The sequence below is a fragment of the Cucurbita moschata genome, unplaced genomic scaffold (genome assembly GCF_002738365.1).
Source record: "Cucurbita moschata cultivar Rifu unplaced genomic scaffold, Cmos_1.0 Cmo_Scf00013, whole genome shotgun sequence".
Lineage (NCBI taxonomy): Eukaryota > Viridiplantae > Streptophyta > Magnoliopsida > Cucurbitales > Cucurbitaceae > Cucurbita > Cucurbita moschata.
Window position 1 is genome coordinate 1665266 of NW_019268529.1, and position 20923 is coordinate 1686188.

General features: G+C 38.0%; 3 protein-coding genes and 1 long non-coding RNA gene across 5 annotated transcripts in view; 2 read left to right on the plus strand and 2 right to left on the minus strand.

Moving 5' to 3' along the window:
- The window catches only part of LOC111451162 (UBP1-associated protein 2A-like), a 4631-nt gene extending 2062 nt beyond the window's left edge, over window positions 1-2569 (minus strand). Inside the window, exon 1 of the mRNA XM_023091470.1 lies at window positions 970-2569. Within this exon, the coding sequence (XP_022947238.1) occupies window positions 982-2469 (1488 nt within the window). The 5' untranslated portion in view covers window positions 2470-2569 and the 3' untranslated portion in view covers window positions 970-981. The remainder of the gene's footprint in view (window positions 1-969) is intronic.
- LOC111451163 lies at window positions 359-642 on the plus strand. Its single transcript, XR_002711936.1, has 2 exons — window positions 359-416; window positions 505-642. It is a non-coding gene; the product is annotated as an uncharacterized LOC111451163 (long non-coding RNA).
- A 1983-nt stretch (window positions 2570-4552) lies between the features above and the next one.
- LOC111451586 (small GTPase LIP1-like) lies at window positions 4553-14586 on the minus strand. Its single transcript, XM_023092058.1, has 7 exons — window positions 13981-14586; window positions 11878-11969; window positions 11651-11792; window positions 6146-6450; window positions 5723-5776; window positions 5489-5619; window positions 4553-5069 (listed from the first exon to the last, which is right to left on the minus strand). The coding sequence occupies exons 1-7, from the start codon at window positions 14069-14071 to the stop codon at window positions 4874-4876; spliced, it is 1011 nt and encodes a 336-aa protein (XP_022947826.1). The 5' UTR covers window positions 14072-14586; the 3' UTR covers window positions 4553-4873.
- A 3498-nt stretch (window positions 14587-18084) lies between these two features.
- LOC111451875 (violaxanthin de-epoxidase, chloroplastic) lies at window positions 18085-20851 on the plus strand. 2 transcript variants are annotated; one of them, XR_002712035.1, is made up of 3 exons: window positions 18085-18503; window positions 19388-20733; window positions 20793-20851. XR_002712035.1 is itself a non-coding variant. In XM_023092476.1 (2 exons), exons 1-2 carry the CDS (start codon window positions 18186-18188, stop codon window positions 20678-20680), a joined length of 1611 nt encoding a protein of 536 aa, XP_022948244.1. In that variant the 5' UTR covers window positions 18085-18185; the 3' UTR covers window positions 20681-20737. The 2 variants fall into 2 exon arrangements, 1 of the variants encoding a protein (XP_022948244.1); XM_023092476.1 differs by lacking the exon at window positions 20793-20851 and having other exon boundaries at window positions 19388-20737.
- Window positions 20852-20923: the final 72 nt, after the last annotated feature.

Consider the following 20923-nt stretch of genomic DNA (forward strand, 5'->3'; position numbering starts at 1 on the left):
GGGGGGGGGGGGGGGGGGGGGGGAGTATAGTACTAAAACATGAGAAATGAATTGGTTTATAGCATGCTAATGTGACCAAAATGTTAGTTCTCAAAGAAAATGGAGGAAAAGACACAGAAGGAACTGAAGAAAAAGAAGAAGAAAGCATTAACTTTAATATTTGAAGCTTTGAATTGAAAGAAGCAAAAGCTTTCCCTACAATTTTACAAACGAATTTAAAGCATTCTATTACAATCCTGTATGGAAAGCTTGGAAAAGCACTCTAAATGCTGCTAAATAATGGATCGTAGTTAAATAGTACTTGCATATAAAACAGTGCAACTCTAGAAAGCTTTCAACGCCAAAAAGTAAGAGATCAATTACATCATCCTATTATACTAGCATCAAACAGTTAGAAAAATCATTAATCAACTTAGGTTTTGGATCAATTCCAAGAACTAAAATGCAACAGAATGATACTATCAGAACTAATATGCAACACATAAAAATCATTAATCAACTTAGGTTTTGGATCAATTCCAAGAACTAAAATGCAACAGAATGATACTATCAGAACTAATATGCAACACATACAAACCTAAAATAACCACATAAAAACACGTTGATAAAATCAAAATGCAATTAAAAAAAATGCTACAGAACTAAAATACATACAATTAGCTTATCACAAAAATCCCATAGCTACTACCTTACGTCTATGAATTCAGGTGAAAATATTACTTAATGAAATCAGCCTACATACAACCAAGGAAAACAGATGCCACATTGTTAACACCTTAAAGTCCTGTCATCAACTTTAGTATTTTAACGAACCAATCTTTTTCTCTATGAATAACTACTTTTTGTTTAATTTAAGGTCTTATCATTCTATAAATATCCTTCACAGCTCAATTATTTAAAGATTTGTTAGTAGAAAAGTCAATGCAGTAAATATTATGTAAAACAAAAAATTGAGTACAGAAACAGTACCGAATCGAGGCACTAGTGCCCCATATAACCGCCAGGACCACCATACTGTCCAACTCCATGCTGCCCTCCCCTTACGGTTCCACCCTGTCCCATCTGTGGGTTTGGATATCCACCCTGCACACCGCTTTGACTTCCATATCCAATTACACCAGGACTTATATTTGCTTGACTACCATACCCACTTTGTACTCCAGGTCCGCCGCCTTGCACAGCTGGATTCAGCCCTGCAGCAGATCCGAGCGTCCCTAACAAATTAGTTAGTCCCAACCCAGCACCCTGACTCGCCAGCAAAGCAGTCAGGGCCTGGCCAAGAGCTGGGTTCAATGCTTGAGGAGGTCCTTGGTTGTAACCAACACCAGGCCCTGCAGGTGCCATCAGGTGCCCTGATCCAGATGCCGCCCCACCTGCATAATTCGGATTCTTATTCCTCTGAAACGGCGCATTTTGTACATGATGCTGGTGCTGAGACTTCCCTGGCTTGGGACCGTCGATGGCCCTCTGGCAATGCAACATATGACCCTCAAAGTTCTTGTGGGGCTCCTCCAAAGCCCTCTTAGCACTTTCTATCGTCTTGTACACAAATAGACAGAAACCTTTAGGCTTGCCTGTCACCTTGTCAAGCCCCAATGGTCCTTCATCAACTTCACCGAACTGGGAAAAGAAAGTTAGCAACTTCTGGGGGTCTACATCAGCTCCAACATTGCTCACATAAATCTTCCTCTGCGTATATTCCGAAGCAGGTGGAGCTTGAGGGGTTACTACCGCCGCACTCGACGATGGAACAGGCCCAACCGAAGCCAACTGACAGGCAGTCATCCTATTGCCAATCTTCTTCTGGGGTTCCTTCAGTGCTTTTCGAGCCCCACTACGCTTCTTGAAGAGGATGAAACCGTAACCCTTGGACTTCCCAGAGACCTTATCACACACAGCTTTAGAGTCCTCAATCTCCCCATATTGCTTAAACACGTTGTTCAAAGTTTCCGTATTGGTATCCCATCCGAGCCCGTGAACAAAAATCTTGCGGTGGGATGGGTCCGCATCAGCAACCATTCGAATTCTTCCATCCACATCCGCGTGCTTCTCAGCCGCTTCACGCAGCAGATTTATAAGCTGGTCCTTGCTGAAAGGCTCCAAGAGCTTTTGAATGGGCTCATCGTCGTCGTCAGCAGCAGCAGCAGCAGCAGTAGTTGTAGCAGCAGCTGAGGAGGATGAAACATTAGGGGTCTGATGGTGGTTATCGACAGTAGTCTCATCGCCTTCATCTTCCTCCTCCTCCTCCTCCTCCTCGTCATCATCATCCTCCTCGTTTTCATCTTGATCGCCATCATCTTCTTCCTCAACCACTTCGTATTCCGCTAGATCCTCATGAACGACGTCCTTAACGGGTTCATCTTGGGGCTTGTTCTCGTCGAGTTCAGCTTGAGCTTGCTGCTGGAGCTTTTTGGGAGGCTCGGCCGGCTCGGAGGATTTGGAGGAGTCGAGCTTTCGCTTTCTAGCCATGGAGGAGTAGAAGAAAAACCGAGGAGGAGGTTTGAGGGGGTCTAGGGTTTTGCAGAGAACAGAGAAACAAAGCAAGCGGGTAGGATGCGGCACCAATGTAGATGATAAGAGGATTAGGTCTTGAGATCAGATATTGAGATATTACCAATTTTGGGCCTCTAGAAAATAATTAGGCCCAAGCCCAAGCCCAAGCCCAAGCCCAATTCTTTCTTTGAGATAAGGGATAATAACGTCATTCTCGCATGTTTTGTCCTCACGTGTATACATCTTATGAAAGTTTCCATCCAACGTATAATCGCTCTAAGAAAAATATGTTAACTTTGGAATTACTACAATTGAGTCACTGAAAGTGAAGATACACCTTTTTGGCGTAAATAGTAACTTTCCATTCTTGTAAGTCTTTCTTAGTTATCCTGTCACTAAGATCACTCTCATTTAGATATGATCTTAGTTTATTTATATACCTCTCATTTCCTTGAGTATCACGTGCCCACTAATTTTCACATTGGTTCATTCTCGAACCCCACATCTTACTAGAAGATACTAGAAGAAGTATCACTTTGATACCATTTCTAAGGACTCATGTCCAAGATTCTGAATTCGCATTTGATATCTTATGACATCGGCAGTCCCCTAGATCTTCTAGATATGGTCACTTTACTTGCTCCTCACTTCTAAAAGTGAAGACTGTCCCCACAAACCAACATAAGTTATTCTAGTATTCTCGCTCACGTGCTTCCTAACATAAAATTTCTCCAACTTTAACTCTCTAGGTACATGATTAAAATTGGCTTTTGGAAATTTTGTAGTTGAGGAGGTTTGTAATCTTAAGAATTATCTTAATCATCTCCATTTTCTAGAATGGAATTTGATTAAACTGAAAGTCTCTGTACTCAGAAACAGCTCTCGATACTTCTCTCTTATCTCATCCTCTCGTTCCTATGTAGCCTCTTCTATTGGTGGGTTTCTCCACCACACCTTGACAATGCAATGTTTCTGGTGTGAAGAGTCTTTACCTTACGAGCCAAAATTTCCAACGGCTTTTTCTCATAGCTTAAGTCTTCTACCACATCCAGAGTCTCATAATCTTGAAGAAAATGAACTCTTCATCTACGTAGCGGAAGCATTGGGAACCAATTGCAACAACTATTCCAATTGAGGCGACTAATTATGCCGCACAGAGTAAATAAAAGTTTTAATGACGATAATTAGCTACTATATAAATGTAATATATCTGATGTTTATCTTCCATGATTGAAGGTATCACACTCTAAAACCTATTGGTAAAGCATATCCATGAGTGTAATTCTATTATGAAGATCTAAGTTTTGAGGCCTTGATCCATTTATTACCTAAACAATATCTAAGTTTGGAGGCCTTAATCCATTTATTACCTAAACAATTTGTCATGGAATTAAATGTCTTCAATTTTAATAGTAACAGTATAAAAATAAAATAGTTGAAAAAAAAAATACAACACCCCTTATCAAAGTTTATTAAAGTTTAGAAATAGATGCAATTGACCTATCCTAAAATAAATGCAACGACTTAAATGCAGAGATTAACTATCATGACATTATTCTACTGTCTCCTCATCGTCTGTTGGGTTCTTGTCAAATGTGATTCGAGTATTTAAAAGTACTTAGTAAGTGACTCAGTACTTAGTAAGTGACTCTACCGTTGGAGTAAAAAAAATGCAATCATAAGCAATATGCTTCATTATGCGACCTACTTTTCGTGCCGATTACTTAAGCATATGGTTCACGCTTGTGTGCATCAACCCATTAGGCAGGCTCAATACATACCTGTTAAACTCTATGAAAATCCACCCCTACTCTACCACCTTCCTGTTATTATTACTCGTTTATCACCACCCTTCCTCATTCCTCATTAAAGCAAGCTTTGATCAATAATTATTAAACTCAGCACTCCTCCATTCCTCGCATCTCCTTATGGTGGTATTTCTCCTGCCTCTCAACCCCCACTATGGTTTGTGAAAGAACGATTTCATTCCCTTGCTTGTTCTAAACATAACTTGAGAACACAAAATAGCGCTAGGAACAAAAGAAAAAGATTTTGAGAGTTGAGCACCGAATAAAAATGTATCTGAACCTTCAAAACAAATGCATTTATCCTATACATACCCGTGTGTCTAAACCATAATAAAAAGCAATTTTGTGATGCAAGGAAACAAACAGTTGGTCGGGAAGAATGGGCCGTAGTTGTTTTATAGCATATCATTAAACATACAATGAATCAAAGCACCAGTTACAGAGACGGAACCCTGAAACCATGAAAGAATTAATGAACTAATTTTATATCAACCAAAGTGCAGACAACTCATAAAGGTATATTTATAGCATGCCACAGCCACTGCTAATGTCCAACCTCGTCATTTGACCGATCATACGTTAATATCAGAGCGCTTTGATCTGGTAGAATTGTTTATCTCCTGGGATGTTGAAAGAGCAAATTTTGGAAGGTTGTAGTTTTCAGAAGCCGAAAATGGCTGCTGGGGATAAAGTGTTGGCGGTGGAGTAAGATTGCGCTGTGCTGGGAGCGGAGGAAGTGTGTTGTACTTGTACGTTTCATTGGTTAAACTGCAATTAGTTTGAACATCAGTACAATAAGCTACGACCCAGAGTCAATGTAATGCACATAAAGGAAGAGATCTTATGGAATCCCATAAGCATTCCAGCAGTTCGGTCACACAGAAGAATTTGCATACATAATTAAATAAGATTCACAAATAGAAACAAAGTTGGAACTCAAGGCTGACAGTATGAAACCATACGGTGGGTTAATCCACCCTCTCTAATTAGAAACTACGTCCTTCTATAACCTATAAAAATTGTCCTTTTGTTCAACAGTTGAGGTCTGAAAAACAAGCTAATGTATATCCCATCAATCAGACGTAATCATTTTATCTATGGAGATAACAAATAGTATTGGAATTATCTTGCTATTAGATAAACGGCCTCTAATTAAAAAAAAAGAAGCATTTTTCTGAAAAAAGTACCTAGCACGGCTGTAGGACTGGTCTTCATCACTGATACCATCATCTAGACGCTGTACAGATTTTGGAACTGAAGACATGGACCAAGTGTTTGCTTCTGGTAAACTATCTGAGAAATATCTTCTCCGGATGAGCTGGAAAAAGAAAATCAACACATTGGATTATCGGGAGAAAGGAGCTATAATTTACAGGTAAAAGAAGAGCAGTAAACAAGATAATAGTAATAGAAATGCTGACCATGCGGAAAAATTTGGTCACAGCTTCCTTGTCATATCTTGCCTCTTTGGCAGCCTGTGTCAAGAACATCCACCACAAGACTAATGAAAATTGAAATAGTAATGTACTGTTCGCAGCTTCAGAGTTCCATAATTTGCATACAATCAGAAGGAATTGGGTGCTATTTTTACTAGGACATTCACTAGTCAGTTAACCAAGCTCACAGAAGTTGGATCATTATTATAACAGACGAAATTAATAATCCCAAACTCTTCAACAGATAAGTTGGGAAAATAGGGAAGTATAGAACACGTGAATGAAATGAAACCATGTTATCAATAAAAGAATTCAAAGCTATTACCCACAATCTACAATCTTAAAAACATACTAGTAATCAATTAAGATAAAGTTTGAGAAATAGTAGGAAGAAACAATAATTCTTACAGCAATAAGTCCTCCACCGCCAGGGAAACTTTCAGTTAATGGAATTTCCTCACTGAAGGGAAGTAGACCCTGCTTCTCAACCCACTGGCGAGCAGCATCAACTAGATTGCCACTACTTCCTCTTGTACCCTCTTTAGCAGCAATATCCGCTTTGTTACCAATAACAATAAAAGGAACAGGAAGGCCACCAGGGCCTCCAGATCCTAAGGGAGCCGAAAATGTCCCAACTGTTGCAATCTCTACTGCCCACTTCTGTAGGCTTGATTTTGTTCTTCTCTGGGAAAGATCATGAACAAAAATGACACCTATATACAAAATAAAAGAAAAGGGGATGCAAATTAAACTTTAGGAAAACGAAGAAATTTAAGGAAGTGAAATGACCAAGAAAAAAAAAATGGAGGGAGACAAGCCATAGAAGGTAGTTGATGTTGAGGGTCAGAGCCCCACCTTCCAACTATGGCTGATGAAGCAAGAAGTTCATAAAGTTCCAGCAAGGCAGAAAGTGTTAAAAAGACATCCAGGATGTCCAGGACCCTTTTACATAGAGGACACCATTGGATGAGCTCAATAAAAATTACCTTCTTTTGAGTACTTCTAATACTTGCAATCCAAGCAGTGTTTTAAAAGACTTGAGGTGCACACCTAAGTGCTAGGAGTCACAATTGCCCTCTTTCGAGATTTGCAACGCGATCATGTGGTATTTTAACTCTTGCCCTTGAGTAATTAGATCGCAAGTGAGCCAAGGACACAAATGGCTTACGGTTTAGCTTTCACCCCTTTCTTGGAAAACAAGGTTGAAAGAACATTTTCGAAAACAATTTGAGAAAGCAAATATCATAAGCTAGCAAGCAATAAGGGACAACAACAATGATAGCACATAACCCAGGTAGAAAGATTTAACGACTAGTCGTATCCCTCTATAGTATATCCGAAGCAAATTGCCTTTGGCGGCTGTAACCACCAAAAGTGGTGATGAGTCATATGTTAACGAAATTATAAGAAAATAAATAACTATGCTAGAACGAAGAACATACATTGAAAGCAAGGTAAAAAAATTTGAAATGAGTATGCGGTCACAGGCAACACACCCTGGATAAGCATGATTGTGACATTTTCTCACATTTAGTTGGTTGACATCCTTGTCAACTGGCTCTGCTCGAACTCAGCAATGGGAAAAGCGTCCGACTTCAAGTCTTCAACACGTTCTCAGATTATAGGGAAGTCCCTTCCATCATACAAGGAACTCTTGCACAACTCTTTTCGACTGGTTGAGTCGTTGTGTCTTCTAAGCTAGGATCTCTTCGACAATATTCTTCATTGCGATAGGAGGTCGTGTCACCTCGTTGCACCCTATGCTGTCTAGATAGGGATGGTAGGCTTTCAAGTTACTTACATGAATGTGAAGGAGAATTTTCATCCATGAAGACAATTGAATTTCATATGATGTCTTTCCGACCATCTAATAACTTCGATTGGTCCTCCATATTTTCTCACATGATGTTGGTCCATATTGCCTAGGAATCGAAATTGTTTTGGTTTCAACTTGGTTAAAACTTTGTCTCCAGATAGAATTCTAGTGGCCTGCAGTCCTGATCAGCCCATTTTTCATCCATCAAGATGTTTTCTCTAGGTAAGCATGAGCTACCTCTAAGGTTTGTCTCAACTCTTTGATTAAGTTGTGGGGTTCGAGACTCTTTCCGGCACAAGAGTGATCGATGACATGAGGCATGAGTGGTTGTCTACCACACATGATCTCAAAGGATGTCTTTCCCATTAGAGAACTTCTTTGGTAGTTGAAGCTAAACTGAACAATATCAAACATTTGGACTCTATTCTTCTATCGAGCATCGATGAAGTGATGCAAGTATTCTTTGAGCACATTGATGCAAGTATTCTTTGAGCAGATTGTTAACCCTTTTGGATTGCCAATCAGTTCGAGGGAAGTAACTTGAGTGAACATTCAAATTGGATCCCAATAGCCTATACAATTATGTCTTGAAAGTTCCAATGAATCTTCCATCTTGGTCATTGATTATACTACCAGGTACGCCCCACAATTATGTCTTGAAAGTTCCAATGAATCTTCCATCTTGGTCATTGATTATACTACCAGGTACGCCCCACAATTTGACAGCTTTCTTTAAAAATAATTGGCTTGTCATCTCAGCCAAACACGACTTAGAAGTCAAGATAAACATGAAGTACTTTGAAAATCTATCCACATTCACAAGAATCGCCTCAAACTCTCCAACCTAGAGAAGGTGAGTGATAAAGTAGAGGGATACAATCTTGTAATCGTGGTTCTTTCAACTTTGTCCTGCAACTGCATAATATCATCCCGAAGATTTGGCCAGCATTACCTTTGTTTAAGTAAGGCATAAGTTTGTTGCCTACTCAGGTTCTCCAAGCAAGGAACATACAAGTGGTTGCCTCTAGTGAGAAGCAAGTCATTTTTGGTCTAGAACTAGCGAGTTTTTCCCTTTTTGGCTAGCTAGTTAGATCATAGCTTGGGCAACTGAGTCTTTGGACAAATGTTCTTTGATGTTGTATCGTATCCTACCACTTGAAATGAGCAAGAATGCACAGGGCTGCATGTCTACCTTTTCAACTAAGAGCATCTATTTCTTAGTTCACCCGATTGGGCTTGTGCTCAAATTGAAAATCAAATTTTGCAATAAACTTCTGTCGACAAGTCTATTTAGAGGCCCACTTAGGCTAGTTGAAGAAGAGGCATATCGAATTATTGTCTGTCATGGCTACAGATTTGACTCCAAGGAGATAGTCTCCCAACCTGCCAACAACGGTCAACATCTCTTTCTCAGAGGCAGCATGCCTCCTCTCAGCATCATTCAACTTTCTACTCACATATACAATGGGTTGCCCGTCTTTAAGTAAGATGCCAACCAAGACATAATGTGATGCATCCATCTCAATTTCAAAGGGTCTTGTTCGTCGACAATTCCGAGTATTAGCCCCTCCATCATGGCTTTCTTCAGGTTTTCGAAATAAACTTGACATTCTGGAGTCCAACTCCACTTGTAATCTTTCTTCAATAACTCTATTAAGGGCCTTGTCCGATTATAACTCTATTTCGTCTTGTCTCGAACGCTTTGTTCATATAGTTTTGACTCAAACATGGCTTCAACCCTTCAAGAAAAAAAACATAAAACTGTCTTTCTCGGACATATCATGTATGTCCAACATCAATCCTAAAATTTGTTTAACGAAGTCTCATATATTTCCTGCATGTTTCAGTTCTCTCGATTTTTGTCTAGCTAGTATCTCAACATAGAACAACTGTGAGCAAAGCCTTGTTTTAATCTCCCCCAAGTGTCAACAATACATCGACCATCCAGGATATCTATGTACGAGGATTTTAACCACAACTTTGCATTATCATCTAGATGCATTGTCACAAACATAACCTTTGCTTCCTCCGTCACAGTATAGTAGCTCGAAAATACTATTTAAGGTCAAAGATAAATCTCTCTAGAGCCTTTGCATCTTGGATCCCATAGAAAGGCTTAGTCTCCAAGACTTTTACCTAGTTAAACTAGTGAGGTTTAGTCTAGCGCTTAGATCCACCACCTCAGCGCTGACAACATCAAGGACAACCTTTACATCTTCATAAAGGTCTCAGACCATATGAACTATTGCTTTTTGGGAATGTTTAAGTCTTTGATACGCTCTTCCATGTAGGCAACAGAGCCCATCAAGATACCCACACACTCAAAGCAACCAAGTCATGTGGCTTTGCCTTCTACGGTCTAAACCCTTAACATCAACTCTTGAATGGACATCCTACCTAACGGGCTAGCTACCACATCAATCTTGTCGAATTTATTGGCAATCTCCTTTAGGCGAGATTCCAAATACTGAACATTGTCCGGGACATATTGCAAATAGCACATTTTCTCTTTGATCTTGATCAACCGATTAAAATGGGACTTGCCCAACATCTTAGTTGCGGACATGATTGTCGATACATTTCTAGGAGTCAACTAGGCTTTAATACCAACGGACACAATCGCACTCTTTCAAGACTCGCGACATGAATGTGCAGCACCCACTCTTGCCCACTCACTCTTGTCCACGAGTAAGTTAGCCAACTAAAGCTTGAATTATCGTTGATTCAGTGACACAAATGGCCTATGGTTTAGCCTCCATCACCATTCTTGGAAAATGGGGTTGGAAAAAGTTTTGGAAAGAAATACGAGAAGGAAAACATTATAAGCTAGCAAGAAATATGAGACAATAACAACATTGATAGCATATAACTCAAGTAGGAAGATTTGACGACTAGTCGTATCCCCCTATAGTACAATTTGAGGCAAGTTGTCTTCGGTAGGTGTAAACATCAAAATTGGTGTGGAGTCATATGCCAACGAAATTACAAAGAAAATAAACAATTGTGCTCAAGTGAAAGACATACAATAAAAACAAGGTAAAAGGGTTCGGAATGGGCATGCAAGCACGAGCAACATGCCATGAATAAGCATGGTTGTGACACTAGGCACAACTCCAGCACATATGCCTTTTGTTTTACAAAGAGGGCACCATCATGGTGAGATAAAGCTAAAGAAAGGCCCTTTTAAATAAGATAAAAAAAAAGGTTAACACTCTTATGGGCGAGTTCAACAAAAATTACCTTTTTTTGGGTACTTATACATGCAACCCATGTCGAGTCCGTGTTTTAAAGGGAACCTTGAGGTGTGAGCCTAGTCAATAGGCATAACTCTAGCACATATGCCTTTCATTGAAACCTTGAGGCACTTTAATTAAAAATCATAAGACAATTCCTAATTCTAAACACAAGAACCCTTACATTTATCCCTTTTTCATATTCCCATCACAACCATGTATCACCTTACCATAAAGTCCCCAGATCATGATTTCTATACTATTTCTCCAAGATTCTTCTCCAAACTTTCTATATCCTTTTCTTTGTTATAAATCATTTCTTTCCATTAATGTTTATTTTATTTATTTATTATTATTATTTATTATCATTATTTTTTCATTGAAACAATTTCATAGATAAAATGAAATGGTACAAGGGTAAAACCCATCCAAAAGGATTACAAAAAATTTCTCCAGTTTATTAAGCGAGGATTTATGTAGTAGCTATTACAAGAAGACATGTTTTATACCACGATAAAGAGCATAAAAGGGAGAGGCTTCTGAAATTTGCATGAATGTTTATTATTATGTATATCTACATCTACCTATATATTTATGTTTAAGTATTTTTTTTTTATAAATAATTTGCTTCACAAAAGGTATTTGATGTACCTTAATCTAATGCCTTATCAGGTTAAGAAACTTCAGAAATATGCCATAAAAACGAGGATAAACCTCCCAAATAGTACCAGTACATTGTCAATCGTTAGTGCTTGAAATTGTATATGCAGCATGCTGAAGAATAAGACAAATGAACAAGTTGAAATTTCTGTAACTGATATTTGTAAGAATAAATATGAAAACTGGCAGGTACCAAGATCTTACCATTAATCTGAGAATAGAAAAGGGAGCGACAGTCTTTGTAGCGCTCGTGTCCTGACACATCCCAAAGTTCAACAAAGAAATCTCTCTCGGCATCACCTTTTATGCTACTTGAAGAGCTACCAGCATTTCCATAAGTGATATGCTATCAAAATAGTAAATAGAACAACTGATAAATAGTGAATTTCCAAGAATAACTGATGCCACTTGAGACAGAAGGCAAGTCTTACCTTAACTCCAACTGTACAGCCAATTGTTTGAGAAGAGCAAGAAATAGAAGAACCGTTTACAATTAGATGAACAAGAGAAGTTTTCCCCACACCTAGAAAAAAATATTGAAATTCAATTTATCCAGTATAATATGGCCGGAAATTTAGAGGTTCAATAAAGTAGCACTAAACTAAATGACAGAAAGATTATAAATTTTTATTTTATTATTATTATTTTTTTTTTCGACATAAACTAATTACAAGAAATAGACCCAATCCATGTGGTCATAGGTCTTCTTGAAATTAATCTTAGAAATAACACCCTGCTCCTTGCTAACTCTGAAATCATTCGTAATAAAGATCTCCAGGATTTCTCTCCCTTCAACAAAAGTCCACTGAAATTTGATACAATACTGGAAACCTGAATCTATTAGCCAAAATTCTAACAATTATCACAAAAAGGCTACAAGTCGATAGGTTTAAGATCCTCCACTTTCCTAATGCTCTCTTTCTTAGGGATGAGATGAATAAAAGTTGAGGAATCATCGATCATTCCATGAAAGGAATAATAAATTATTAAGAAAAAGTTACTGATGGGATAAAATGCATTTACAATTACAAGTCGGACTATAGAAAATTTATTGAGTGCAAATCACAACTTACAGAAAAGTTTACTCAAGAAGAATAAAAAGAGGCAAAAGAAATACACAATTCTGCATATTATATTATACATTTTAAGAAAAATAACAACTAAACAATTTAAATTTATCCTAAACTTCATCCTCCTAACTATTCGCCTTCCCCAAAACATCCCTGTTCTCTAGAAAGAGACCCGTACACAACAACTGTAAGAAGTTACATGGTAAGTGACAAGAAAAGAAAACAAACAAAGCACAGAAGTCAGAAATAGGTTTAAAAAAAAACTTCTGATTGCAAAAGCTCTGAGACTATTCTTTTCAACTAAAAGTAAACATAAACTTCATTGTGGTCTAAAACTGAAACATAAAGTGAAATTATTACTGAAGAACGTAATTAAGGCTACATTTTGATTGTGCAGAAATATGGGAATCAACCAAGTCTTAGACTTACTCTTGGTGTTCTTTTTCTAAGCATATTTATAATTATGCCTGTAATAACTCATTCAAGTTGCATTCCTTGTCAGGGGTGGGATGTAAATAAATTGTAAAAATCATTATTGTTGGGCTGGATAGAGGCTGTTCTTCATCATTCTCCACTAGTTCAGTATATCTTATCGTACCTTAGTGAAAAGTGTTTCTGTTTGAAATAAGAAAAGGTATCGTCCATTTCAAGGAAAAGGTACAACAGAAAATTCATTCCAAGTAGGTCAAAGACAATGTTTATAAAGCACAAGGCACGCTATAGTCCTGAAATGTAATAGAATTTTTATATATTAAGAAATATAGTATAATGAATGATAAGATAATGAAAGTTTATTGAAATTTGAGGTTTAGAAGGAGACTGTTGAATTATATGAACCTCTTTTATAAGAAAAATGAACTAAAGTAATCCTAAACCCTAGAGAACTAGTCTTAATCTCAAATATATAAACTTAGATCTGATGAATATGCTTAGGGTATATGCACTTCCCTCAAAGATAAATTGTATTTTGAAGTGAAAATAGGGCAATAGATTTATTTACCACACATTCCTGATGTGATGAAGTATACATAGAAGCAAACATTTTTATGTCCAAAATTCAGTAAATGACTGTGAGCTATTAGTCTTTCGAATTTATGTCCAGGAACACAACACTTGCCAAACCACATGCCATCAAACCACTTTGATTTTGAAAATTTTGAAAGTGTTTACTAATCAAGTTCCCATTCAGACATGGACAATTCCATATTCCAAGTTACTATATCAAGAGGATCAAAATCACTGCCTCACAATTACACATCGTAAACTCTGAACTCAGCTATAGAAATAATTATCTGCCCAAGTAGATTAGCTAAACAGTGAATATGGAAAACAAAAGCAGAGGATCCTCACAGTTATACAAAACGTTTCAGTGGAGCCACCAGCAAAAAAAACGAGTAAAAAAAATAATAGGCATTCCATCACAAAACGCAGAAGCAACGAGACTAGAATGATGCAAGAAATAACCTGAATCACCAACCACAAGCACTCGAACCTGCCCACAGAGAGGACCGCCATTGAGTTCTTTGTTATCCCTATCGCGGTCCTTCCAGAACATGTTTTCTTCCAGACCTTCTAAACCGTATTCACCTCCGAAGAAGAATTCAATAATTAAGTGCCGTCAAACTGACACAACCTCCGCGAAGAACAATTTCTGAGCATATGCACCTCCGAGTTCAATCTGAAATCCATATTACATGAGAACTAAATGCAGATCAAAGCTGAAATAGGAAAAACCATGTCCAAACATCTGTCAAACAGAGTAGATAGCTTCTTCAAGAGGCCCGAAAGCAGAGATCTAGTTGCTGAATCATACAAGAAACAAGGGTTTGAAAATTTTGAGAGGAATAAAAATGAAGCGAGGATTAAGGATCTAGAGGATGGCGTTGGAAGTGAGATTTTGTTGAGTGAGAGATCTGAAAGAGAAGAAATGTTGAGAGTGGAGTGAGATTTGAGAAGGTTGAGAAGACGAAGAGCGTTAAGCACCGCGCGCGCGCAAGGAGAGAGAGGAAATGAAACCGACGAAGGTATTGAGTGTTCGTCCGTTTACAAAACGACGCTTCATCGGGGACACCTTTTTTTTCTTTTCTTTTCTTTTCTTTTTTTCTTTCCATTTCTCTTATTTATTTTCGTTACATACTAATTAATAAATCTTCCGACATAAAAAAGTTGATGCAAAAGTAAATAACAAAATCAGATCTATAGAGTTCATAGCTTCATTTTTTTTTTATCGGTTTTGATTTTTTTTTTTTTATGAACGAGTTGAGTGGTTTCAGATTAAAAAGTTGCAATTGACCATTACTTTTTTTAACGAAGAATTGACCATAGTTCTTTGTATATATATTCGTTTTATGATCCTAACCTTCCCACCTTCAATTATAATACATATTTTCTTTTTCTTTAAATTGTTACCCTTTCCCGTTTAAACCCACAAATATTCCTCAATAATAAAAGGGTTTTGTGTAGTGTCAAGTAAAATTGAGTACATGAATGAATAAAAATTACATTAGAATGAAAGCAATCCAGAGTATAGATGACTAAGAAAAGCTTAAAAAGAATGGAAAGTTACTGCCTATATGAACCGGGTGCACTACCCTTTTTTCTGGCTCAACCATAGGAACTCCCAATTCAATTGGAACAATTTCATGTTGGGTGATTGAGGACAAAACATGTTATAAGGACTTATGTTGGGTTTTGTAGATAGTTTTCACTCTTAGGAGTAAATAACCTGACCATATCATCACGGAATGCTAGGGTCATTGAGTGCCGAATTCAGATTTTGAATCTTGGGTATGGGTCATTACAAGTAGAAACTCAAAACCCAATGAAATTATAAAATTAAAAGAATTCTAAAATCCCAAAAGATTCCTTTTTCCCAAGGGTATATAATTCAAACTTACTCGAAGGAATATTTTTCAAGTAAAATTCATCATCAAACGTTGCCCAAATGCAGTTTTTAAAGTAACACGGTGGAGAAAGCCGATACTAGTTGTCTAGCCAAAAACCTCAAATGAAGCATGTCCGTTCAAACTATTAAAATTGCACAAAAACAAAGTCGTACCCCAAGAGTTCATTTTGAAGGTCTAGTTGAATTGGGCTTGCTTGTCCAAAACACGTTCAATCATAGCCATATTCGCTAACAAACAAAGGAAACGAGTTTGATCCTTCCATTACAAATTCAACGGGGTCTACTAAACCATTAACAATATTTGCACAAATATTGTTAAGAGGCTGTGGTGTAAATTTACTCTCGCAATCTCGAGTAAAAGAATACAAGTGCACTTCAAAAACCAACTTGTTGTCTAAGGTGCTTACATTCAAGGGCTTCTCTTTTAAGCATAGAAGATCCTTTTCATAATTTAGGCCATAAACAATCACTAAAGTTATCCCATTTTTTCATTTTTACTTTGTTCGAGCTTGGTATCCTCTTTTTTTTTTACTGTGGTGAAAGGGATAACCATAACATTGCTCATATATATACTATTTATTAAGTTCAAATTTGTTCAAAGTTTGTTGTGATGAATAGTGTACTCGGAGATCCAAATTAGGCAAGAGATAATCAGAATGTGTACTGGGTCGATGTGTTCGAAAGAGCCATTTGCATTCGATGAATAGTGTCGATGGTTGCAAGTAAAGAAATCAAGGGTTAGATGAGACATGTGCCGATCAAGTACCAAATTGTGCAACACAAATCCATATGGGTGGACGACGTTGCTGTAAGTGAGGTATTTGAGTTAAGTTGGGGAGAGCTCGAGAGAATGGGTTGCTCACCCCGAAAAAGTGCTCCATGAAGCAAGTACACGTGTTTTTCTTGAGAAATCACCTGAAGCTTAAGGTGGATAGCTTTACAAGAGTTGTCGAAACCAGCATCCGCTCAAGAGAGAGCCTTTGACTGTACATGAATTGATGAAGAGAATGAAGTTGCGGCAAGACTAGAGAAGTATCAGTAAAGTGTTTACCATAAGATGGTAGCCTAGTTGAGAAGTTGGTTAAAGTGTAATACCAACATGAGGTTGTGTTAAAAATTTCTAGACCTTTCTTTTGTAAAGGGTTGTAGCTATGATGAGAAAATATCGTGAGTCACATGCCCACCTTGTCACTGTAAAGGGATGTGGCTATGACAAGGAAATGTTGTGATATAGATCTTCGTATGACTCAGAGAAAACAATGGTTGAGCCTAAAGTGCCACGTCTAGGGTGCGCTCCTCCTTGCTCAGACGAGAAACATCAATGCTAGTTTTCCCATGGTTTGTCTGGTGAATCTTGGGCTAAGATCGAGAAGTAGGCGAGTAAGGTCCATGGTTGGATAGACAACCATTGGGCAATTGTGTTTTTTCGTTCTTATGTCGCGAGTCTCAAAAACCGTGAGAAAGCCCGACAATGGATTAGCCCATAAGTAGTGCACAATTTTCTATACTCATTCTAGGGTGTGATAAACTTTAGCGGGTCAAGTAAGCAGCCAACACGATATTTGCATCATCATCGAGACGATGCCGAGATTAAGTGGAAGAGAGTGTCACAATCCACAATGCGGTTGTGTCATCGGTTAATTCATCTACTTAAGGGAACTAGTTATCTACTTACCCTATAGGGGAAGAAGTAAATTCACGAGTCACATGTCACTGGTTAACTCTCTATTAGGCATATTGAATCGGCTTACTAGCCCTCATAAGCAAGAGTAAATAACTCACCTCGGATTAAGATCGAGTCACATGTAATCATCTTATGAAATATTAATCTTCTTAATTAATGTTTTTATAAAAAGATATTAAATATTTTGTAGTCTAGCCTTATACGAACTTATTGTATAGATACCCACTCACATATCTCCACATAATGATTGGATCAAATTATTTGTAATAATTACAAAGTAAGTCGTATCAATAGTATTATCACGAAAAGGAACCAAACCTAACGCATGACAAGCCTTAAGGTTATTACTCAAACATGATCCTCATGTATGTCAACTACGTATATTTCAAGATTACATTCATCACTTTAGATTTCTCCTACAATAAATAATATTAAATTATAAATAAAATAATCTAAATAGTTAAATAATTAAATACAAGTCTTTAGAGCATAAATCCCGACCAGAGTGTCACAACATCATTATTAAGATACTAGGTTTTAATCCCCACACACGGGCAAACAAGGTGGCGACCATTCGGCCATGTGAGGATTGATATAAATAAGTGTCACGATGCGACTGAGAAGGACGGTACATCATCCAACATACTAAGAGCGTGCATTAAAGCAAAGTTGAAGCATAAACAAGGTGAAGAGAATGAGGTAACACGAGTGTTAAAGGCAAGCTCGGAGAGGATTAGGTAGTGCCCTTGGTCATAACCTCAGAAGTTGGCATTTCAATATGAGTTTCGGCATACGGCTGTAGAGTTTAGTCCGTCTATATGAAAGATGAAAACTAAAAAATTTGGTGTCAATCGAATATTCGACAGACGCTCCACGAGGCCCTATGACTACTCGCAAAAACGACTTCTACTCTAAAAAGATTATAAATTCTTCAAAACATACTATAGAGGGATACATGGGGTCAGCACTCCACCACACCACCCTGTGACACATATGTGTATCAGACCGTGCCATATATGACACCCAAATCTTATCATTTCTGAAAAAAGAGCGAAAAAGAAACGATTGACGAACTATGGGATGATTAAAGCAACTCAAGGAAGCGTGTCTATGGAAGCTCAGTGGTTTGTGAATTCAGGAACTAGGGTTGGAAATGGATGGCCTCTGAACCGCCATTTCCAGAGAAATCGGAAAGCCGCTCATTCCGTTACTCTGTCGATGCCCAGCCGCCGCCGAGCTGTTTCTCGTCGGCGGCTCACCGTTACGGCGGCGGCGGTTGCGGAGGCGAACAAGAGTTCGACGAAGGCGGAAACTCCGGTGAGGATAGTAGCGATTGTTGGTGAAGGAAGCATTAGCCCCTTAAAATCCACTCCCTGGGAAGAAGTTCTGCTTCATACCGTCAGTACTCATTCTCAATCTCTTGATCTTCTTTCTTTCTTGATTTTTTTCTCTGAATTTTTTTAACTTTCGATTAGAGAACCCAGTTTTTTGTTGAAAATTTGTTTAAATTAAGCCTCGTTTACATGTTAAAATGGAATTCAAACCTAATTTTAAATTTTAGAAACCGAAAACTTAAATTCGAATTGCTATTAAACAGGATCTTAGTATCTCGTTTACATGTTATTTGTGTAAAATTTAACCTAACCATCAACAAACTTCGTTTTGTTCTGAATAGCATGTTCATGTGCATACAACGTTTCTCTGTCCATATCCATAGTCGAAGAAAAAGACAATTAAGAAACTACTTTGACGGATGGCTCCAGCATTCCCCTGCATTTCCTCCCTTCAACATGGTCACATTGCCTCTTAGATCTAAGAGTGAAGACGATCCCCACAAACCAACAGGGGTCTTTTTAGCATGTTTTGTTTGTCCTTACTCACATGTATCTAGTAAAATTCTCAAGTAAGACTCGCTTAAATTGGAGAATTTGGAATTCCTATGATTGAGCCACCGAAAAGGAGGGACACTTGTTGGTATAGCTAGTAACTTTAATTTCTTTTAAGCCTTTCTCAGTCATTTTATTATTAGGATTACTCTCATTTGGATGTGGTCTTTGTTCATTCATTTATCCCTCCTTTACTCAGGTGTCACGGGGCGATGTTCTTTATCTATGGTTTGGTTTTTGCTGTGCTTATATCCATAAATTCTATAGTGTCAAGATTAGTTTCATTTTTGTTGAGAAGTGGAAGAAGATGAAAATAAACCAGAAAAGAAGCATTGTCTTTATTTAGCAACCTCACCAACTTTGCTTACCGGTTTCTATGATGCTCTTTATAAACAGGCAAAACGACTAAAATGGATCGACGAAAGCTACAAAATGCACGTCTTTGCTGATAGGTTCTGTGATGTAACTCATCCCGACACCAAAAACATTCAAATCGTTTGCAATGCAGATATTTTGGTCATTGTTGCTGTCACGAGTAATGATTCAGTTGTATGGATACAAACGAACTGCAAAAACGTCCAAAATATAATCTGCTTCGACTCTGCAACAGAGTTGGTTAACAAATTAGGGGGGTTATCCTTCCCCAGTGAAACCGAAAGAAATGTACTGGGAAACATTTTTGGAAATTCTCAGGTGTTGGAGAGAAGAAAGAAATCTGAGGAGGTAGTGCAGACCGTATTTGAGGCGTGGGATCGTCGTAATTCGGACGATATACGGTTCTGTTTGTTGGTAATAATCAATGCATATATAAAGCCTGTTCCTATATTGAAGAATCTAAGATCAAAAGGCTTTTCAACTCTAAACTGCATGGTAAAGAATTGTGGAAGGCAAATATTAAATTGCTTGATGGATCCTAATTGTAGGAAAGCGCTTCAATGCTTGAATCAGTGCAGCCCTGTGGATCAAGTGTGCAACTACAGGTGCATTGCTTCCTATGAAAGTCCAAATCTTGAAGCATTTTCCTTATGTGTGCTGCAAAAGAACAATTGTCTCGAGTTGGATGCAAAAGTTCCCGAAAAGCCCTACGTGTCTCCAATGGAGAAATTTCGAGGGAAGGACCTATGTCACGAAACAGCGGAGGATCTTTTTGTTGGTTGGTTAGGGAATTTGGAGTGGAGTTGGCGTGTGGTAGCTGGGCAGAACCCTGCTTATGATCAATTTCCATGTCAATACCAACTGTTTTACAGGGGGAAAGCGAGAGGATCGTTCTGGTACGAGCCTGTTTTCATGGTGAAAACATTGGAAGGAAAGATGGTGTGGAGGCGACGAAGATATCGAGTAAAGAGGGGACAAACTGCAGGGACATTCTTGTTCAGTGTGCTGGATAATGGTGTTGTTTCAAATGAATTTTGGAGTATTGTGGATGTATGTGAAGATCTATCTTGGGGTTTGTTTCATTATAAAGGCGCTGCTCGAGCTGCGGGACAGTCGTATACGGGCGCTGTTCTTGTGAGTCCAGATGGTTCATACCCTCAGAATGATCATCAAAAAGAGAGAGTGGTTGCTGCTTTGGAGAAATGTGGAATTAAAGAGTGGGAGCTCTTTGCAGTTGATAACTGTTCATGTATTGATCCTCCTCTTGGAATTCCAGACGCTTCAACTTTGCATTCTGTGATTCAGGTTAAATGAAACTATGAGAGGGAAACACCAACTTCCTTTACACATTAAAACCTCAGGCGATGGCTTTGTTGAGATATAATATTTACCGATGGAATATATCTCAGATATTATATCTCAACGTGCTTCCAAGAACCCTTATGGACTAGAATCTCTCAAATAACTTAGTTTCATTTGAAATGATATGAAACTCTCGAAAATTTGATCTAACCACCATATTGAAGAATAATCAATAAGATTTTAAAGAACTCCAAA

Coding starts and splice junctions, on each gene's coding strand:
- LOC111451586 (XM_023092058.1), bottom strand. CDS start 14,071: ATGTTCTGGAAGGACCGCGATAGGGATAACAAAGAACTCAATGGCGGT. Junction 11,970..13,980: donor GCTTGTGGTTGGTGATTCAG/GTTATTTCTTGC, acceptor ATTTTTTTCTAG/GTGTGGGGAAAACTTCTCTT. Junction 11,793..11,877: donor GCTGTACAGTTGGAGTTAAG/GTAAGACTTGCC, acceptor CTATTTTGATAG/CATATCACTTATGGAAATGC.
- LOC111451875 (XM_023092476.1), top strand. CDS start 18,186: ATGATTAAAGCAACTCAAGGAAGCGTGTCTATGGAAGCTCAGTGGTTT. Junction 18,504..19,387: donor AAGAAGTTCTGCTTCATACC/GTCAGTACTCAT, acceptor CTTTATAAACAG/GCAAAACGACTAAAATGGAT.